Source organism: Orbicella faveolata, unplaced genomic scaffold, assembly GCF_042242905.1.
Source record: "Orbicella faveolata isolate gen_17 unplaced genomic scaffold, um_ofav_v1 contig_46, whole genome shotgun sequence".
Classification (NCBI taxonomy): Eukaryota; Metazoa; Cnidaria; class Anthozoa; order Scleractinia; family Merulinidae; genus Orbicella; species Orbicella faveolata.
Window position 1 is genome coordinate 18,539,406 of NW_028301576.1, and position 17,832 is coordinate 18,557,237.

Below are 17,832 nucleotides of genomic sequence, written 5' to 3' on the forward strand. Positions count from 1 at the left end.
ATCTTAAGGGAAATAAATTAACCGTTGGCCGAAAAAAAAGCCAAAATATTAAACGTTGGCCTTAAAAGCCACCACCCCATCGAGACCCTCTTCTCCCCTATTGAAGATGATAGTTTTGACTCTGGAAGTGAGCCTGGTGAGTGCTGCCTGGCAAAGTTTTAGGAGAATATTTGCTATGAAGTGAAAGTTGAGACATTTCTGCTTAGAAAGAGGAACCGATGTAAATTTGCCATCAACAAGACAATATTTGTTGGCTACCTCATGACCACGATGGTCTCAGATGAATTCACACAAATAAGCTTGTGGTGTGATCCTGTTTGAAGAGTGACTGGAATCAAGTCTAATGCAGATTTCGTCGCATTTAGTTTTTTCTTTTTTTTTCAAACTGATATTCACACGGCTAGCCAGTCTGGCCCAAGGAGATGGAATAACACAATGAAGTTGGATGGGTATGCCTCGAAAAACCTCGCTATAAAACATCTCCAAGTGGACAAAGTGGAAGGAAATCCAGTTTAAATTAATCCATAGAATTAAAGTCACCAAAGACAACCTTTATTGATATGGTATTAAACGGATGACGAATGCCTCTACAGTGGTGAGCAAGAATCAATATTGATCATACATTTACTATCTGTCAATTTAATTTTGTAAAGACCTTAGCAATTGACTGGCTCTATGCTACCAACAACTCAAAAGGCACTCAAACGATAGATAAAAAACTGTTTGGTAGCATATCTGGCTCGTGGAAAGAAACATCGAAGATAGTTGCATGTAATTTTACGACCATTTTATTGAGATAATACATCTACACTAGTACTGAATGTAACAATGGAGAATATAACATGGCGACGCAAAGGTATTGATTATAGTAGTGCAGAAAACAAATAAAGTTAAATTTAAAAAAAAAGAAAGCGATATTTACAATCTTTAATCTTAAACCTTACACAACACCTTTTAAAACCGTTAAGTAGTCGCAGTATGATGTGGGAATTTAAAGCGATATTTTTCAACTTGGTGAGGCGGTACGTAGGCCAGGTAGAGCAACTTCGCATAGGAGGCGCGCTACAAACACTCCAGGCGCGGCTACACCAAGCGTTTTAAAAGTGTATCACTGTGACAGATACTTTTTATTTGTTTTATGGAATCTAAACGAGATCATAATAAAGAAATCGAAAGAGAAAATGGATATCGTTGTTTTTACACCGCGTCTATATATCTTTCGTAATAATGGTGAATGTTTACAAATTTGAATCAAAATTGGAATTACGCTTGATTGCCTAATTCCTAGTTTATTTCACTTATTTATTTTTTTTGTTTGTTTCGTTTCTATTATTTTGGTTGGAAAAATATGTCGAAGTACGTTCTTGTTTTAACGTCACAGCCTGACTAGTCCCAGGTCGTAACCCCTTGCGGTTTCTGACCTAACCGGAGGTAAAATCTCACATTTTCAGACGGCTAAATCGCGGTGAAATAACAAAGAGATCCATTTTCTTTTTCTATTTCCATATCATGATCTCGTGTAGATTCCATAAAACAAATAAAAAATATCTTTAATTCCATTTTTTTTGTTTACGGTGATAATGATGATAGAGGCCTGGGTACTTGATTCGTTCCACTTCCAACTTGGCGTTCAAAACACGGTCCAGTAGATCCCAGTCCTCCCCGCCCCATTTGTATTTGAATTTCTCGGTGTTCATTCCTTTGGACAAACAGAGCAAAAATAAATCAGAGTTGTACAACTAAATGTTCATACAAGCAAATTCTTTCCCTGCTAGCAGAGATTCTTCTCCGGGTGTTCGTTGACGGGAGAAAAGAGACATCTGCCATGGGTCGAAAATGGCTTTAATTTAACCGCCGTCCACAGTCTTGGACGGCTCTATTTAAAACGCATGCTCCTTGCGTTATTCGCTGACCGCAACTTAAGCCGTTGCGTCGCGCGCATTTCTTTACATTAATTTCGCTGTTATTTATTGAGCCCATGCACAGTGTAAACATGGCGTGCTCATCGGCGTGCTCGAAAGAGTTCAATCTTAAAGAGTCACAAGTTTGCTTTCTTCCGTTGTGGATAACCTCGACGATGAAAAGATTAAAAAAAAATTGGGCGACGAGCAGTTCAAGGCCCTTTTAAACGGGCGAGACACGTTTGCGTGCTTGTCGACCGGGCATGGGAAAACTCTCATCTACCAGATTGCTGTACTAGTTGCACGAACGGAAAAGGTGAAAATTCTGCCATCTAACCCACTTTGTTGTGGTTGTTTGTCGATGAGAAATGTTTTGTCTTGTTCGAGAATCAATGTTCTATTTATAACTGAGTTCACCTTTCGTTTACAGCATTTGCAAACCCGTCGGGATGACAAGGAAAAACTGGCGACTCTCCGAGAAGGACTGTTAAATTTTCTTTGAGTTCTGCAGATGTGGTTGTGTTGAAAAGCTTTCCTGTCCAGATAACTTGAAGTTAATACCACAGATCAGACAACAATTATCTCTAGATGATTTTTGTACTTTTTTAAGCGCGTTTTGGCGATCTAGTCGATATTTTCCTCCGTTTCCTACACAGTGAGTTAACCGGGGTGTGAGACATAACGCGCCATCTGCGTGGGTTTTTCGCGTCAGTTGGAGTGAAAGGTTTTATTTTCGTCACGCGCTATGAACATCACGTGATGGCTCGGTCGCTAAGCCCCGGAGCATGCTCAAAATAGCCATTTTCGACCCGTGGTAGAGGTCTCTTTTCTCCCGTCAGCGAACACCACGAAAAGAGCCTCTGCCAGCAGGGAAGCAAATTCTCTAAGTTTCTAAAAGAGTTTTCTTAGTTCAGTATTATTGTGTTAGGCCAGGAGCCATAATCGGGGACGGAGACCGTAAGCGCGCGCTATTTCCAGTATTGGGGCTGTCCCTATGATATGGGACAATTTTTCTATTTTTAGAACAAATTGCGCCATCATGTGCGGCACACGCGCGTACATGCTACGTGGATTTTTGCGGATATAGCGCGGGGAAATGGCGTCCGAAATTCCCGAAATGTTTGATGCTTTTGGCCCACAAATCAATACGTTCATGTCTGTTGGAATTTTGCTTCATTATTTTCGTCGTAAGTTGCTTCAGTTTGGGAGAAGTAAGACAGTGTCGAATTTAGTTATGTCCCGCTTTATATCGCTGACCAAGTTGTGTTTCGCTGCTTCTTTAACAAGAGCTCCACATCACTCCACTCTAAGTTTCACATATGTTGAAGATTAACAGCTTTTCCATAACACAGCAAAAACCCAGCTGGATATATTTGGATATAGCACTGTTTCAGGGCTCCAAAGTTTCCCTCCTCTTGCCACACGCTTGCGAGGATTTCGCCAGAGTCTATCTCGACCGAAAAGTAAAAACAAAGTTTCGCCTGAATTGTAAGCAACGCTTGATGTTCTATCAAGGCCCAATAAGTGACAATAAAGTTTATGTCTGTAGATGCTACTTAGTTTTGCTTGTGTAAAAATCCAATAAAGTGTCTGTTGTCGATGAATAAGAGTGCCCGCCGATGCGTGTTTTGTACAGTCAGTAAAACATGACAAATTGGACTTCCGCACTTTCGTGTGAAAACGTTCATCAAACTCATACTATATCTCTATAGTTATTAAATATGTTTAAGGTTGAGAACATATTGAAAGTTTAGCTGAAAATATGTGAATACAGCAGAAATAATCAGCAAAGTTACGATGACGCTTCCTTTAATCAACTCGAATGAACGATTTCGATTTTGTTAGTTGAGTTATCAAACTCCTTTTCTATGTTATTTTCGCAGTGTAAAAATGTTAAAGAAACACGCATGATCTTAGTAGCCTTTTGGCGTTGATGAAAATTGTTGCAGTATCTCAGCACAAAAGACAACGAAAGAAATCTTTGTCAAGATTTGTTGACAATCGAAAACACCGGCTCGCACTATGCAAATGAGCTACTTATAACGCGTCAGACTTTCCTTTCAAAAACTTTTGCAAACTCGCCAAACAAACAGAAACAATAAGAAACTGTCAAAAACCGGGTTTAGTTATGATTAAGCATTGCTTGGGAAACTCACAAATTAACTCGATAACGGGGTAAAGAGTTTTCTCACAAAACTTTTCTTTACAGAACAAACGCAAAATCTTACCTGTACAACTAGCGCGAGCGGATATTATTCATTCACAGCACGAAATTGAAGTCTTGCTTTCGACCCTGAAAAACTCACCTTTTCCATTAGCACAGAGCATAGAACTACATATAAGAGCCCTGGTTCTTATTCCCTGTCTTATTCCCTGCCATCGCTGTGAAAAATCTGCAAGAGAATCTCGCCACTCCCGATTATGGCTCCTGGTTAGGCTGCAATAAACAGCTCATCAGTATCCACTTTATATGCCGTGTAGGAGAAAGGCAATGTGGGAGTAAATCAAATGTCAATTTTTTCCCTTCAACCAAAACCAATGCACAAGGCAATGCCTACATAGAGTACTTCTTGTTTTCAGTGCACTTTTATTTTCTAATTTCATTGATATCCTGTCTTTGAGCAACCAGCAACAAAATTTTCGAGATCTTTCTACATTCCTGCAAGCACACCAACAAACTGCCAGCACCTTCACCTTCACCTCCCCCCCCCCCCCCCCAACCTCGCCCTTCCCCGGCCTCCAACCTGCTTTTACTTTGCTGGGGCCATGGGCAAGTGATATTTTTTCAATTTGCAATTCGTCCGAGGTGGCATAAGTATCGAACTGTGTAAATTCGTTCATTATTCCGCTGTGCCACGCCCACAAAACAAAGACAACGTACGACAAGCAGACCAGAACGCAGAAAAACGGTTGAATTTGGATTCCAGATATTTGAGAACACTCGAGAAATGAAGAAAACACTCGCCTGCGGCTCTTGTTTTCTACATTTGCCTCGTCTTCTAAAACGCCTGTCGTGTTTTATCACAGTGTAATACACGGCTTAGGCTTCTTTATTTGCTTTATGATATAGATTTTATACGCGCAAATCAATAAAACACGCTTTTTCTATATTTTATACTCTGATAAAACATGGGTTTTTGACCAATCAGAGCGTGCGCAGGGTCCTATCTATATTATAAAACTCAATACATCCAAAGAGTGACAGGGTTTAATCCTGTGTGGTATGATTTTTTTGTAGTGTGTTGTCTCCTAAAGATAAGTATAGTGATCATTCTACACACATTGGGACCACTGAGGTGAATTATAGTTAATTGGCTGCTCAATTGATAATAGCAATAGTAGGCTTTTATTCTTATAATGCTATATTAATTATTAGTTAATTCAGTTAGGCAGAATTGGGTATTATACTTTTAAATTGTGCTGAAGGAATTTTTACCGTGTATAAATAAAGTTATCAATCAATCATTCAATCAATCAATCAACTTTTTCAAGCCGCGAACAAAGTGTTTAACCGTCGTTAGAAACTTTATCAGGAGAAAAACATGTTTGTCATATCTCGTTAGTCGGTTAAAGAGGCTTTGCATTGTGGTAATATTGCAGTTCAAGTTTTGTCCGGCATCGAGATCATTAGGTTGTTCTTCTGATCACTTTCTTAAAAAAACTGAATACCACTTACCTCTAATCTTTGTCCAGTCAGACTTGTATATACCAAGCAAGCCAAAGCCTGCAAGCTCCCAGAAGCCTCTGTGTTCAGCAGACGAGCTGCTACAATCTAAGCGACCAACCACAGGGAAATAGGCAATTCGTCCCTCAACGGTGTTCTGAAAGATGAATGACAAACAGATAACGTTGAGCATCAAACAGTGGTACAACGATTTCGAGTCAAAGTAAATAAGGGACCTAGAGAAGGCTCGCAACAATAGCATCATCTGACTGGTACATTACAGTAAACAAGCGGACTCATACAGAGTAAATCCTATCGCTGTAGTTTACGCTTGTCCGAAAATCTTTGTACCCGAGCCTCTAATACGTCTGCTCTCCTTAACGAGAGATCTAGATCTGCAATGATTACAATTTTTTTTTCCAGCCAATCAGTAGCGGGATAGTTCCAAGTGCCCTGTGGCATCGTCATCAGCATTCTTATCTACAGGCCTCTTTCAGTTCTACACTTGTTCTCTAGCAGTTGTCCAATACACTGTAGATATGGTCAGACGTGATTTTAGTTGACTTGCTGAGGTCTGCATTCACCGTGAGGAGCCTGGTGGAAGGCAAATGTTCTTGCAGGCGCCTCTTCCTCCATACCATGCGACATCCACGCACTTAAAGAAACTAGGAACATTTATCCACACTAAGTAAAATGTTTCTTCAACACAGAAAACACCGAAAACGCCCTGTCTTAGTTCAGTTCATCAATCCATTAAAAACTACGAGCAATCTCAGGGAACAATGGAGAAGTTATTAACAATGGAGAAATTAGTAACGCAGGTCCACATCAGCCAACGGCTGCCAGATTATTTTAACCTGCGAGACCAAATAAAGTATGTATACGTGCATGTATGTATTTAAGATCGTCGAACACTGCGCAAAACTTGAAAAAGCGTGACATGAGGAGGAGACGTTGGAGAAAACACGACACTAGTGAGGCAACTCCTGGTTCCCACACCCTCTCTCTTTCCTAGTGAAACGTGCTTTCGTACCCTCTTAGGTCACGCATTCGAACTGTTCGCTAACATTGCTGAAGACTCTTACAGAGCCTGCTTCTAATGTAATTACATTTGCACTTTATTACCTTTCTGACGCTGCCCACAATGTCTACGGGCACATCGATGTGAAGATCATACAGAAACAGTATATCATGCTCGCTTGGAACACGTGCCACAGCCTCGTTTAGCGCGAGTGTCTTGTAAAATTTACCCGTCATGTTAACAATGGTGTGTCTGCTGCGGAACAGAGAAGTGTTAAAAGCTTCGGCCATATCAATATCCTGACTTTCAAAGTCGGCAACAACGACGTGGAAGTTCGTATCACTGGTTAATAAGCTGGCAACAGTGAGTTCATTGATAAAATGATAGACCCATCGTCCCTGGTCTTTGACAGGAAGTATGAAGTACACCATGGCTTTGCTGTTCCAGTTGATTCCTTCCGGAAAACACAACTTGTCACTTCCCTTCTTCTGATAGACATGTTCAGACAAGCGGAATGATTTCTTGCTATGCTGTAAACCAAGTTCCACGTCGACAGAGTAACGATCGCCATAAACTGGATCAGACTTCTGCGTAACTCTGTAGATTCTCTTTAAAAAGAAATCCCTGGAAGAGTAGCGAGACAAATTAAGTCATTAATCAGTCGGTCGGTCGGTCGGTCGGTCAGTGTGTCGGTCAGTGTGTCGGTCGGTGGGTCGGTGGAGCGGTGTGTCGGTCAGTCGGTCGGTCGGTGTGTCCGTCCGTCCGTCGATCGGTTGGTCGGTCTTTTAGTCAAGTCGAGCAAGCAAGGTCGCGAAGGCATGCTAACAGGTAGGCAAGCAGGCAGGCAACGCAAGCAGAAACCTAAAGAAGTCAAACATCAGGTTCTTAATAAAATAATTCGTATTTCAGGTATTTGTTTGGCTTCGTTTGTTTTAATACTCGTGTTCGAACATGTTTCGAAGCGAACTTGAGGTAAGCCTTTGGGTCGATCGTAAGGTAATTACACTGTAGAGATGAATTCGAATTAAATCCTTTACAAAGTGATGAGTCCGGCGTGGTGAAGGTTTGTGAGTTGTGTCATGCAAACAAAGGAATATGAACTCCGCTTACCCAACTAAATGTTCTGTATTTGTATCACAAACCATCATTTTTGTAATTAATGAACTTCTCAAACAATATGACATCAGTCCCCAAAATAATGTAAATACAGGTACAAAAACTGAATCAAGAATAATCCACAAGGATATAGCTTGAAAACAGCAGAAGTTGATCTACTCTTGCATGAAAACAAATTACATGAACATAATGTGATCTGTGAAACCGAGTTATAACATAGCTTGATCAAAGTCGCGCTATTAACTCAGTATACTTAAGCGTGCATGGTAATACATTACAACGTAGCTTTAGAGAAGCGTGCGTTCTCATTGGCTAATACGCGATATACATTTTTACCACAACTGCTACTAATCTTGCAATCTGATTGGCTAATTTGCCGTTGTTGATAAGTGTCCAGACAATGCTGCTCGTGTCAGTGTGTCACACAATGCCTTTTTCAGCTCGCGCTCTGAAAAAAAAAACATTTTCTTTGACGTTGATATTGTGCTAAAAAAACAAATCGAAATGTGGTGTAGCGTGGCCTGTACTCTTATCGACAACGATACGCGTCATCACAGTGGTCTCGCAAGGCCGTCTCGACAAGAAAATAAAAATCCAAACAACCTAAAAGTTGCGGTTTTGAAATAAGTTAGTAAAAAACTTCTTCCTGACGTATATAAGTGACCGTTCGAGAAAGCTGCTCTTAAACGATTTACGCCTCTTTTGTCAGTCTTTTACAGCAGTTATCAATCACTCGCGACCCTCAGCACAAAAAAGTCTTGACAAAACGTTTTGGTGGACGTCAATCATCTCCGCCTCCTTGCCTACTGTACGCAAAATTTACCTGAAAAAAAGGCTCTCTGTAAAGTGCGGACCGGATGGCGACGGATGGCGGATGGCGGATGGCGGATGGAAAAATGCCGATGATAAAATGCGGATGGAAAAATGCAGATGATAAAATGCGGATGGAAAAATGCGGATGACAAAATGTGAATGATAATATAGGGACGAGGAGAAATAAGTTTGCGATGTTTTCTTACATTCTGAGTTGTAAAATTAAAAAGTAAAGTAAAGTCTGCATGCGAGCCAAGTGGCCCATCAGGCCGGAGCTTATCCCGGTTTCTGTAGCATGAAGCGACTAGGAGTATTTCTACTCCCCCCTGGATGGGATGCTAGTCCACCGCAGGGTTACCCCCAGCATTAAGTTCGCCGATACCCATTTATACACCTGGGTGGAGAGAGGCACTGTGAGAGTAAAGTGTCTTGCCCAAGAACACAACACAATGTCCCCGGCCAGGGCTCGAACCCGGATCGCTCGATCTGGAGACGAGCGCACTAACCATGAGGCCAAAAAAAAGACTTTGATCAAGGAACGGTAGTTACTCAGACTCCTTCTTTTAGCACATTGAAAGACGTCGGCTATTTACTTCTCAGCGAAAAACAGCATTTTCAAAATAAGTGAAACACTTTTACGGTTACAGATCGGCTACCCATTGTACCGCAGTCGACAAGTTTGCTGGACACACAGAGCGTTCGCAGCAAAAGATGGTGCACAACACGTGTGCAAAGGTGTCTCTGTTACAAATGGACTGCACAAGGGCCATCGAGTCGTCCGACAGCGACGATTCCCTGACTGAATCTATCTTTGTTTCGAAAACGTGAGTTGATGGATTTAATTTAGTCGATTGAACTTCGACCTTATCTTTATTTCTCGAAATCTTTGCTAACCATTTCCTTGTGTGCTTGTCTAGTGGAAGCGCCGGTTAATCTTCCGATCGGCAGGATAATAAGACCTTTGGAAATTAAATGGAAGGCAAGAGCATTTTACAGCTTTTGTTTTGGAACAGGTTTCATACCATTAAAATAGCGGAAACAAAACTTGAACACAAGGAGGAAACGTTCTTAAACTTTTGTAAGAGTTCTTTCTGGATGTACCGCAGTTTATAAGCACAGCTGTCACACTATTGCAAGGCAACTTTAAAGTGTAAAATCGGTGATTTATAAGGAAAAACTTTAAGGTCGGACTGGGAAAAAGGACGAATTGGGAAAAATAAAGAAAATGTTCAAAAGAAACCGAACAACTCTTTTAAAATTAACAGTCTGCATTAAAGCGACAAAGAAACTCCAGATGAAGAAGTGCTAAAATAGCTTTGCACTCCCTTTCCAGCGAAACCTGTCAAAGTTCGTCGGAATTTTTCACAGACACAATTGAATATATCAGAAATATATTTTGTTTGGTGTTTCAACCTAAGAAAGGTCAGTTACTATTTAAAAAGTTAGTTCACATCCTAAAACATAGCGATTTAATTACGACGTATCGTATGCTTTCGTAAGAACGACTTTTTATAAATGGGTTTTCGCCTTCCGTTCTCCTTTAAGTTCGACTTCAGAGCGACTTTGGAGCGACGGCTGGTTCAGACGGCGTATTTGCGTCGAGCTTAATTCGGCAGGCCGGTAATAACAATTTTCGACGAGAAAATATGCGTTCTGAATTCGAGAACCCTGTCCAAATAGAAAAGTTGTGACTAACGTTTCGCTGTTATAGCAATATTTAGGGAAGCAAATTCAAATTCAAGGTTCAGTGTTTGCATTTAGAGAGGTTTTCTGCCGGTTACTTCGACTTGTTAAAGGGAAATCTCATAAGCTGGGCTATTAAGTACGGCAGAAGAGCGGCGTTTCAATCAATTTGGTTCGGCAGGTTAGGTTTGGTGCGACAAACAACAATAAATTTGGCAGGGTCTGCCGCACTATGCGACCTTGGAGCGGCAACTGATTCATACGGCGTTCTCCGCATGTGTCGAACCTAATGCATAAATTACTGTAATGTATTTTTCAAATAACGGGACTCGTGATTGGCTCAAAATTGAGTGGCGTGACCAGTCGTGCATGAAGTTCGAAGTCGTCGCTAAAAATAAAGACAACAAAATATGCCTTTGATTTTTGAGAAACGGGACTGTGTAGGCGAGTTTCTTTAGCGCAAACTCATTTTTTGCTTTTTCTTCGTGATAATAACCCAGCTTATGAGGTTTCCCTTTAACAAGTCGAGTTAACCGGGAGAAAACCTGTCTAAATGCAAACATCCGAACCTTGAGTTTGAATTTGCTTCCCTAAATATTGCTACAACAACGAAATGTTAGTCACAACTTTTCCATTTGGACAGAGTTCTCGAATTCAGAACGCATATTTTCTCGTCGAAAATTGTTACTACCGATTTTCCGAATTAAGTTCGACACAAGTACGCCGTCTGAACCAGCCGTCGCTCCAAAGTCGCTCTGAAGTCGAACTTAATCAAGTTTGGCTCGGCATGAGTGGAGCGGCGTTTGAACCGGGCCTTAGGTTGCAAGTCCGCGCGTACAGATTTGAGCCACACGTCATTTAAAGTCTCTCCAGTTTGCAGTTTGCTTGCACAAAGAGAACAGGTTAAATTAGTAATTATAGAACTACAGAGTAACAGCCATTTTTCGGAAGGACAAACGATGGAAGTGTGGTTTCATGACCGACCGAGACACCGTTAATTTTTTGTTTTGTTTGCGGCTTTTTCGTATCTGTTTGGTTGCTAGACAATCGACCTGTCAAAATCAAATCATAGTGTTCACGGCTTTTTGTCTTTGACTGAAATTGAGTTCCAGAATAAAGATAGTGTTGCCAGAAAATCTAAACGACATTGTTTTAAAATGATCATGTGTTAAACGAATCAGCTTAAAAACAGCTCACAGAACATCGTCTCACAAACGGAATCCCATATAATGCATGCCTTTGACAACCAATATATAGGCTGGTTTTCACTAGAGCATAAGCACAAGCATAAGCATAAGCACAAGTGAAAACAGCCGTGACATAAACATAAGCATGAGCAGAAACATAAGAAGAACGAACCCACTTATTTGTCTTGTGCAGTTTTCACCAGTAACGCGCTCGACATAAGCATAAGCATATTAAGCACAAGAAAAACAGAGCTGTTCGTTTTTCTTGTGCTTATGCTTGTGCTTGTGCTTGTGCTTATGTTCTAGTGAAAACCAGCCTATAGTGTGCAAATAGCTAAAAATAACTACAAATAAACAGCTCAGCTGACGGGCAGTTTGTCTAGCCTTGTTTCATTTATGAATTAATCCGTACACCATCGGGAGATTGTTGTTGTTTTAACAATGATAATTTCAAAACTTTCACTCACTTGGCAGTTTTCCTGTAAAGGGCGGCGATCATCTTGTCCACCACTGATTGTACTATTTCTCTATCAGCGACTCTGTTACTCCAGGACCACACTCTTCCTTTGCTTCCCATAAAAGTATCATCTTGTGGGAACACACTGGATAGATAAACTAGGTAAACCCCATTGTATTTGTCGATCTTGTCTTTAGGAACAACTTGACTTGACTTGTACGTGCATTGTGGAAGATAACCTGCCTCGCTAATCAAAGGAAGAACGAAAAAGCTCGAGTACTTTTCCCATACTATCTGTGAGATTGCAAGACGCTCAGCAAGTAGTTGGTTCATGGCATCCTGTTTTGGGGAAACCACGACATCATCGGAACATAGCGATAGGTATTCAGAGCTGATCAGTTTGAAGTCTGTGACGCCAGGATTTGACCAAAAAACTTGCACAAATCCGACGCCTTCGCCTTGTTTATGAATGACTTCGATGTAGTAACGACTTCCTTTGCGAAGCTTTATGTCGCTCGAAGTTTGATTAGGGTATTTATTTAGCTCGTTCTTTTTCGTCCAACTTGCAGCGCCCTCAATAAACACACTGGCAATTAGCTGTTTCTCATCGGGATTTTCGCTTGGACTGAGCCACAACTCTGATGAATCATCGGAGGCTATCGCAAAGCGATATGATCCATTCCTTGCTGGGTTTAGGAAACCAACTATCGTTTGACCGTATTCCGTTTTGTTGTCCTCGATTTGAAACTCGGAAAACTCACGAATTAACTTCTTTTCGTTTGGATAACTAGGATAAAATGGCGAGTTTCTCAACACTTTCGCTTCGTCGCCGCACAAATCGCGCCAGATGGAAACTGTTAGTCGACCTTTTCTTCCTTCTTCGCTTGCGTCCGTGGAATTTTGTTCCTCGCCAGTGAAATTTTCACCAGACTTATTAGAGAAGAAGACACTAGTTCTTCTTGAATAACTAACACTGTTCTTTTTGAATAAAATAGGAGCAAAAAACAAGATTAAACAACAAAACAGTATTATTACCAGAAGCTTGAGCGGTCTTATCCGTCTTCGGGAGAGTACAGGCAAACAAAAAGAGCCATGGCGAAGGTAAAACCGATACACAAGTGCGAAGATCGTCCGTCTTGCAACCATCTTTTATTTCAAACAGAGTGAAGAAGGTCGGGGGAATCCGGCTTTACCTTCACTGACACCTGTAGACACCCCTTTGCACTGAACTCGATAATTTCGGACCTTTTTGGCTGTGCAGACGAAAAGCTCTGACAGTAGTCGGACCCAAGTGGAGTGTCGACAAAAGCTCTCATACAAAGTCAATCTCCCGCTGTAAACATTGTCGCAGTTTTGTCGCAATTCTATGCAAATCAACTGACCGTCAAAGTTTTCTACAGGCGTTGTCACAGTCACCTGTACAGTATAACAGTAACCTAGTAGCGCCAACATTCAACTGATCAGTTTTTATTCCAACAAACAAGCATAACTCGTGCATTACAGTCATTGTAAAGTTTCAACCTGCGAAACATTAGAGCTTTCCCGCATAAAGAACCTTACAAATGGAAGTATGCATTTCACGACCTTAGGCATGTAAATGAGATGGTAATTGTTTCTCTTTCAAGAAAAAAGTCGCACGCCCGGATGTAATTTGGTGTGATTTTGCTGTATATTTTATTCAGCTCGCTGCGTTTGCAAATACCTTACGAAGTGCGGTGTTTGTCTTGTATTTTTTTAAGAACTGTGCAACTTCACTTCGTAATTCTTTCGTTCATCTTGGTTACTTTTGCGATTACTAATTAAGTTAGTCTCTTAAGCGTAGCTCATTTACATTTCTAAACTTTACTAGTATTTTTGTCTGTCTTCGCATTTTCCTTTTCTATTTTTTTTTTTTTTTCTTATGTTTTTTTTTTCCTCTGGCTCAAGCCTTTGTTGCTGTTTGTTAGCATAGCTATTGTGCATTTAAGAATAAGTGTTAGGTTTTATTCGGTAGAATATTATGAAATTCATCAAAATCTTATCATTGAATGTAAGGCGGTTGCGTAATCACGTCAAGCGAAGGGCATTGTTTTTGTATCTCAAGAATCAAAAAGCAGATTGTTATTGTCTTCAGGAAACCTTCGCGTTAAAGGAAGATGCAGTCCCTTGGGCTTCAGAATGGGGTGGGAAAATACTTTTCTCACACGGTACAAAACATTCCAAAGGTACTTGCATATTGCAGAGGCCAAACTCTTTGTTCTCTTAAGAGCGTCTCACGGTCTATTGATCCAAACGGTAGATTGGTTATCGCAAAAATCAAGCTAGGTGACGAAGATTTTTTTCTAGCTTCCGTTTATGCTCCATGTGATTCCCGACAGCAAACTTTGTTTACACAGAACTTATGTACAGATATTGTCTATAAAACAAACACGTCCAGAACTATAATCGCTGGTGACTGGAAAACCACTCTTCATTCAATAGATAAACGTGGAGGGCGACAATGACAAGAAACAAGTTACAGAAATTCTCTTCTTAGTTTTATGGACGAATTAGGTCTTCTTGATGTTTATCGAGTCCTACACCCCAAAAAGAAGGCATTTACTTATGAATCAAAATCTCTGAAGCTTAAATCTAGAATTGACTTTTTTTCTCATTGCACAGTCTTTAAAGTCAAACATAAGAACAGCTGAAATCCGCTCCTGAATTGCTCCAGACCACAAGGCCATTTACTTGGGCCGTCGTTAAAAGCCGGAACATGGAACATTCCGGAACATCCCGGAACATCCCGGAACATCCAAAAACTATAATTATTATGAGAAAATATATAAAATTAGGGCGTCAATAAAACCAGGAACATGGAACATCCCGGAACATTCCGGAACATCCTGGAACATCGAATAATTATAATAATTATGAGAAATATATGTAAAAATTAAATTTTCAGAAATAAAATATACGAAATAAACTGATATCAGCTCGAAATATGAAAAGATATTTTTGGGTGTAGGGGAGTCGGTAGGGGAGGGGTATGGAGCGTTGGGTATTCATTCAACTGGCCACAATGAGTACAGGCTCCTCTTCTTTCCCGCCTATTGCGTCATGTGGTCTTTCCAGCACTGTTTCTTCAACACAAACATGGACTGTTGTTACCGGTTCTACGGAATTGTCGGGAACGGTCATAACGAAAAGGTCTTCCATCTTTAATACTCTTTGATGTTTACAGGACAGGATCTCGATACGGCTGACGAGACAACGGCTCAAAGTACGAAATGTCTGGAATGACACTAAAATATTTATGTCATACAACGTGTCACGGTTACTTAAAGTCTCTTCAACATAAACGATCAACAGAAGCACGAGTAACAAGCAAGCTATTATTAATAAATCATCAGAACTCGAGCAGTCCGAACTAATTTAGACTTAGCCAAGAAACTCAATACCGAAGAGTTTCTATATCTATCTGATGGAGAAACTATTTCTTCGTGAGAAATCGCAATCGTGTATATTTTTGAATTGACGCAATAAAAAATCACACTCGTGTACCCACATTTTTCGGTCTCATTAAAGAGTTCGAACGCCACCATCTTGGTTTTCTATGAAAAACGAAATGTGGAAATAGGGGACAGTCACGTGATTAAACTGATGGTGAACGACTGGAAGGAATGGATTAGTGTTCTAAGTTACGCATTCACTCATTGCAGTCATTTTCATTTTTTTGTTCTTTTTTTTCCTTTTCTGGTTAAATTTTTGTTTTTGTTTTGTTTTTTATATTCCGAGCTGATTAATTGTACATGTTAATTTCGTTATTTGTTTTTTTTGTTTGTCTGCTGTGCAACAGAACATAAAAGATAAATAAGTAAATAAATTAATAAGGGAAAAAACTGAACAATGTAAGTATTTAATTATAGTATACGTAGAATATTGTACATTTATTAGTAAAAGTAACCTGTAGAGTAGGCATTAAAAATAAGGTATGAAATTGTAAGCGACTTCTATTGCAATGATGTAAATAGTGTACTGTAATTGAGTATTACAATGTAAGTGGTGTAAATAATGTAATTTTGTAAAGTAAGTATGTAAGTGTGTATTGAATGTATATAATTTATCAATTAAATTTAAAAAATATATATTCCGAGCTGATACCAGTTTATTTTTGTTAAATTCAATTTTTGAAAATTTAATTTTACATATTTTTTTCTCATAATTATTATAATTATTCGATGTTCCGGGATGTTCCGGAATATTCTATGTTCCTGATTTTATCGACGCCCATGAAATTAAATAAAGAAATAACCTAGAAAGACCAATAAGTAAAAAAAAATTATTAATTAATTAACTGGTTTCAGCTCCGGATTTGTAAAAAAAAAGAAAAAGAAAAAATGCGAAATGACTAGAATGAGTGGAGGCTTGCAACTTTCACCTTTTAAGTAGCGATGTCGGGAGGAAATGCACAAGCTATCCCCACTAATCACTTCCTGCCAGTTGTTTGCTACCAGTTAAATCACGTGACGGTCCTTGATTTTACAGTGTGATTGAAGAGTTCGATTTCCACCATATTGTTTTGATGCTGTTGTTTTGCTCATTGTGAGTGAAAACTGGGGAGAGTACCCGTCCCTGCGGAAGAGGCTGCTGTACTTACTTACTGACTGACTGACTGACTTACTTAACCCTATCACCCCTCCCGGGGTATAGGCCGTCGACGAGAGACCTCCAGAGCCCCCTATCCTGTGCCTTTGCCTCTAATTGGTTCCAGGTGATGCCCATCCTCTTGGCGTCTGCCAGGAGGTCTCGGCGCCAGGTGTTTCTGGGCCTACCTCTTCTCCTTTTACCCTGGGGATTCCAAGGCAAGAAGAAGGAGACAAGGCTTGTCCCGTGGTACTAGCCACTGGCTTCCCCAGCGTGTGCCCTATCCATCCCCATCTCCTTTTTCCCATTGCCTGTTCTCCTGGGATCCGCTGTGTTCTTTCCCACAGGCTGATATTGCTGATCTTGTCTCGCCAGTGCACCTTTAGGATTCTCCGGAGGCTGCTGTTGATGAAAGTTTCTACTTTGGTGACGGTGGCTTTTGTTATTCTCCATGTCTCGGCACCATAAAGTAAAACTGGTTTTACATTTGATTTGAAAATCCTGATCTTGGTGCGTTGGGACAATTCTCTGGATTTACAGATTGTTTGAAGTTGTCGGAAAACTGTCCTGACCTTGCCAATCCTAGTCTTGACATCTTCATCCCTACCGCCCTGTACATTGATGATACTGCCGAGGTAAGTGAACGACTCTACCTCATCTAGTGGACTACTTTCCAGCAGGACAGGCTCGGTGCTGGCTGTATTCACTTTCATGACTTTGGTCTTGTGCTTGTGGATGCTAAGGCCTACCTGTGCAGAGATGTCCATCAGGCTAGTTGTCTTGTCCTGCATTTGTTGATGGTTGCGGTAAAGTAAGGCTAGATCATCCGCAAAATCCAGGTCATCTAACTGGAACTAGAATGTCCACTGGATTCCATACCTTCTCTGCTTCGCTGTCATTTTCATGATCCAGTCTATGACCAGCAAGAAAAGGAAAGGGGACAGTAAACAGCCTCGCCGGACACCAGTCTGGACCTGGAACTGTCTGGAAAACTGCCCTTCGTGTATCACTTTGCAGGACATTCCTTCATAATTACTCTTAATCAGGGAACCAGCTTGGTAGGTATTCCATTGTGCCATAGTAGTTTCCACAGGGGCTACCTATCCACACTGTCGAATGCCTTCTCACAATCAACGAGGTTGATATACAGCGAGGAATACCACTCAAGGGACTGTTCCACGATAATTCGGAGGGTGGCTGTTTGATCGGTGCAAGATCTGTTTTTCCTAAATCCTGCCTGTTGATCGCTGAGCTGGGAATCGACAGTGTCCTTCACTCTTCCAAGATGATCCTGTTGAAAGCGTCTCCAGGCACAGACAGCAAAGTAATTTCTCTGTAGGTGGAACTTTCACTGAGACCACCCTTCTTTAAAAGTTTAATGAGAT

At 40.6% G+C, this 17,832-nt stretch overlaps 1 protein-coding gene across 1 annotated transcript; it reads right to left on the reverse strand.

Annotated features, from left to right (window-relative positions):
• Positions 1–530: 530 nt before the first annotated feature.
• Positions 531–13,232, reverse strand: LOC149098747 (beta-1,4-N-acetylgalactosaminyltransferase 3-like). Its single transcript, XM_089278152.1, has 4 exons — positions 11,853–13,232; positions 6,691–7,210; positions 5,578–5,722; positions 531–1,699 (listed from the first exon to the last, which is right to left on the reverse strand). Exons 1-4 carry the CDS (start codon positions 12,986–12,988, stop codon positions 1,551–1,553), a joined length of 1,950 nt encoding a protein of 649 aa, XP_089134278.1. The 5' UTR covers positions 12,989–13,232; the 3' UTR covers positions 531–1,550.
• Positions 13,233–17,832: the final 4,600 nt, after the last annotated feature.

Coding starts and splice junctions, on each gene's coding strand:
- LOC149098747 (XM_089278152.1), bottom strand. CDS start 12,988: ATGGTTGCAAGACGGACGATCTTCGCACTTGTGTATCGGTTTTACCTT. Junction 7,211..11,852: donor CTTTACAGGAAAACTGCCAA/GTGAGTGAAAGT, acceptor CTACTCTTCCAG/GGATTTCTTTTTAAAGAGAA. Junction 1,700..5,577: donor TGACTGGACAAAGATTAGAG/GTAAGTGGTATT, acceptor GTTTGTCCAAAG/GAATGAACACCGAGAAATTC.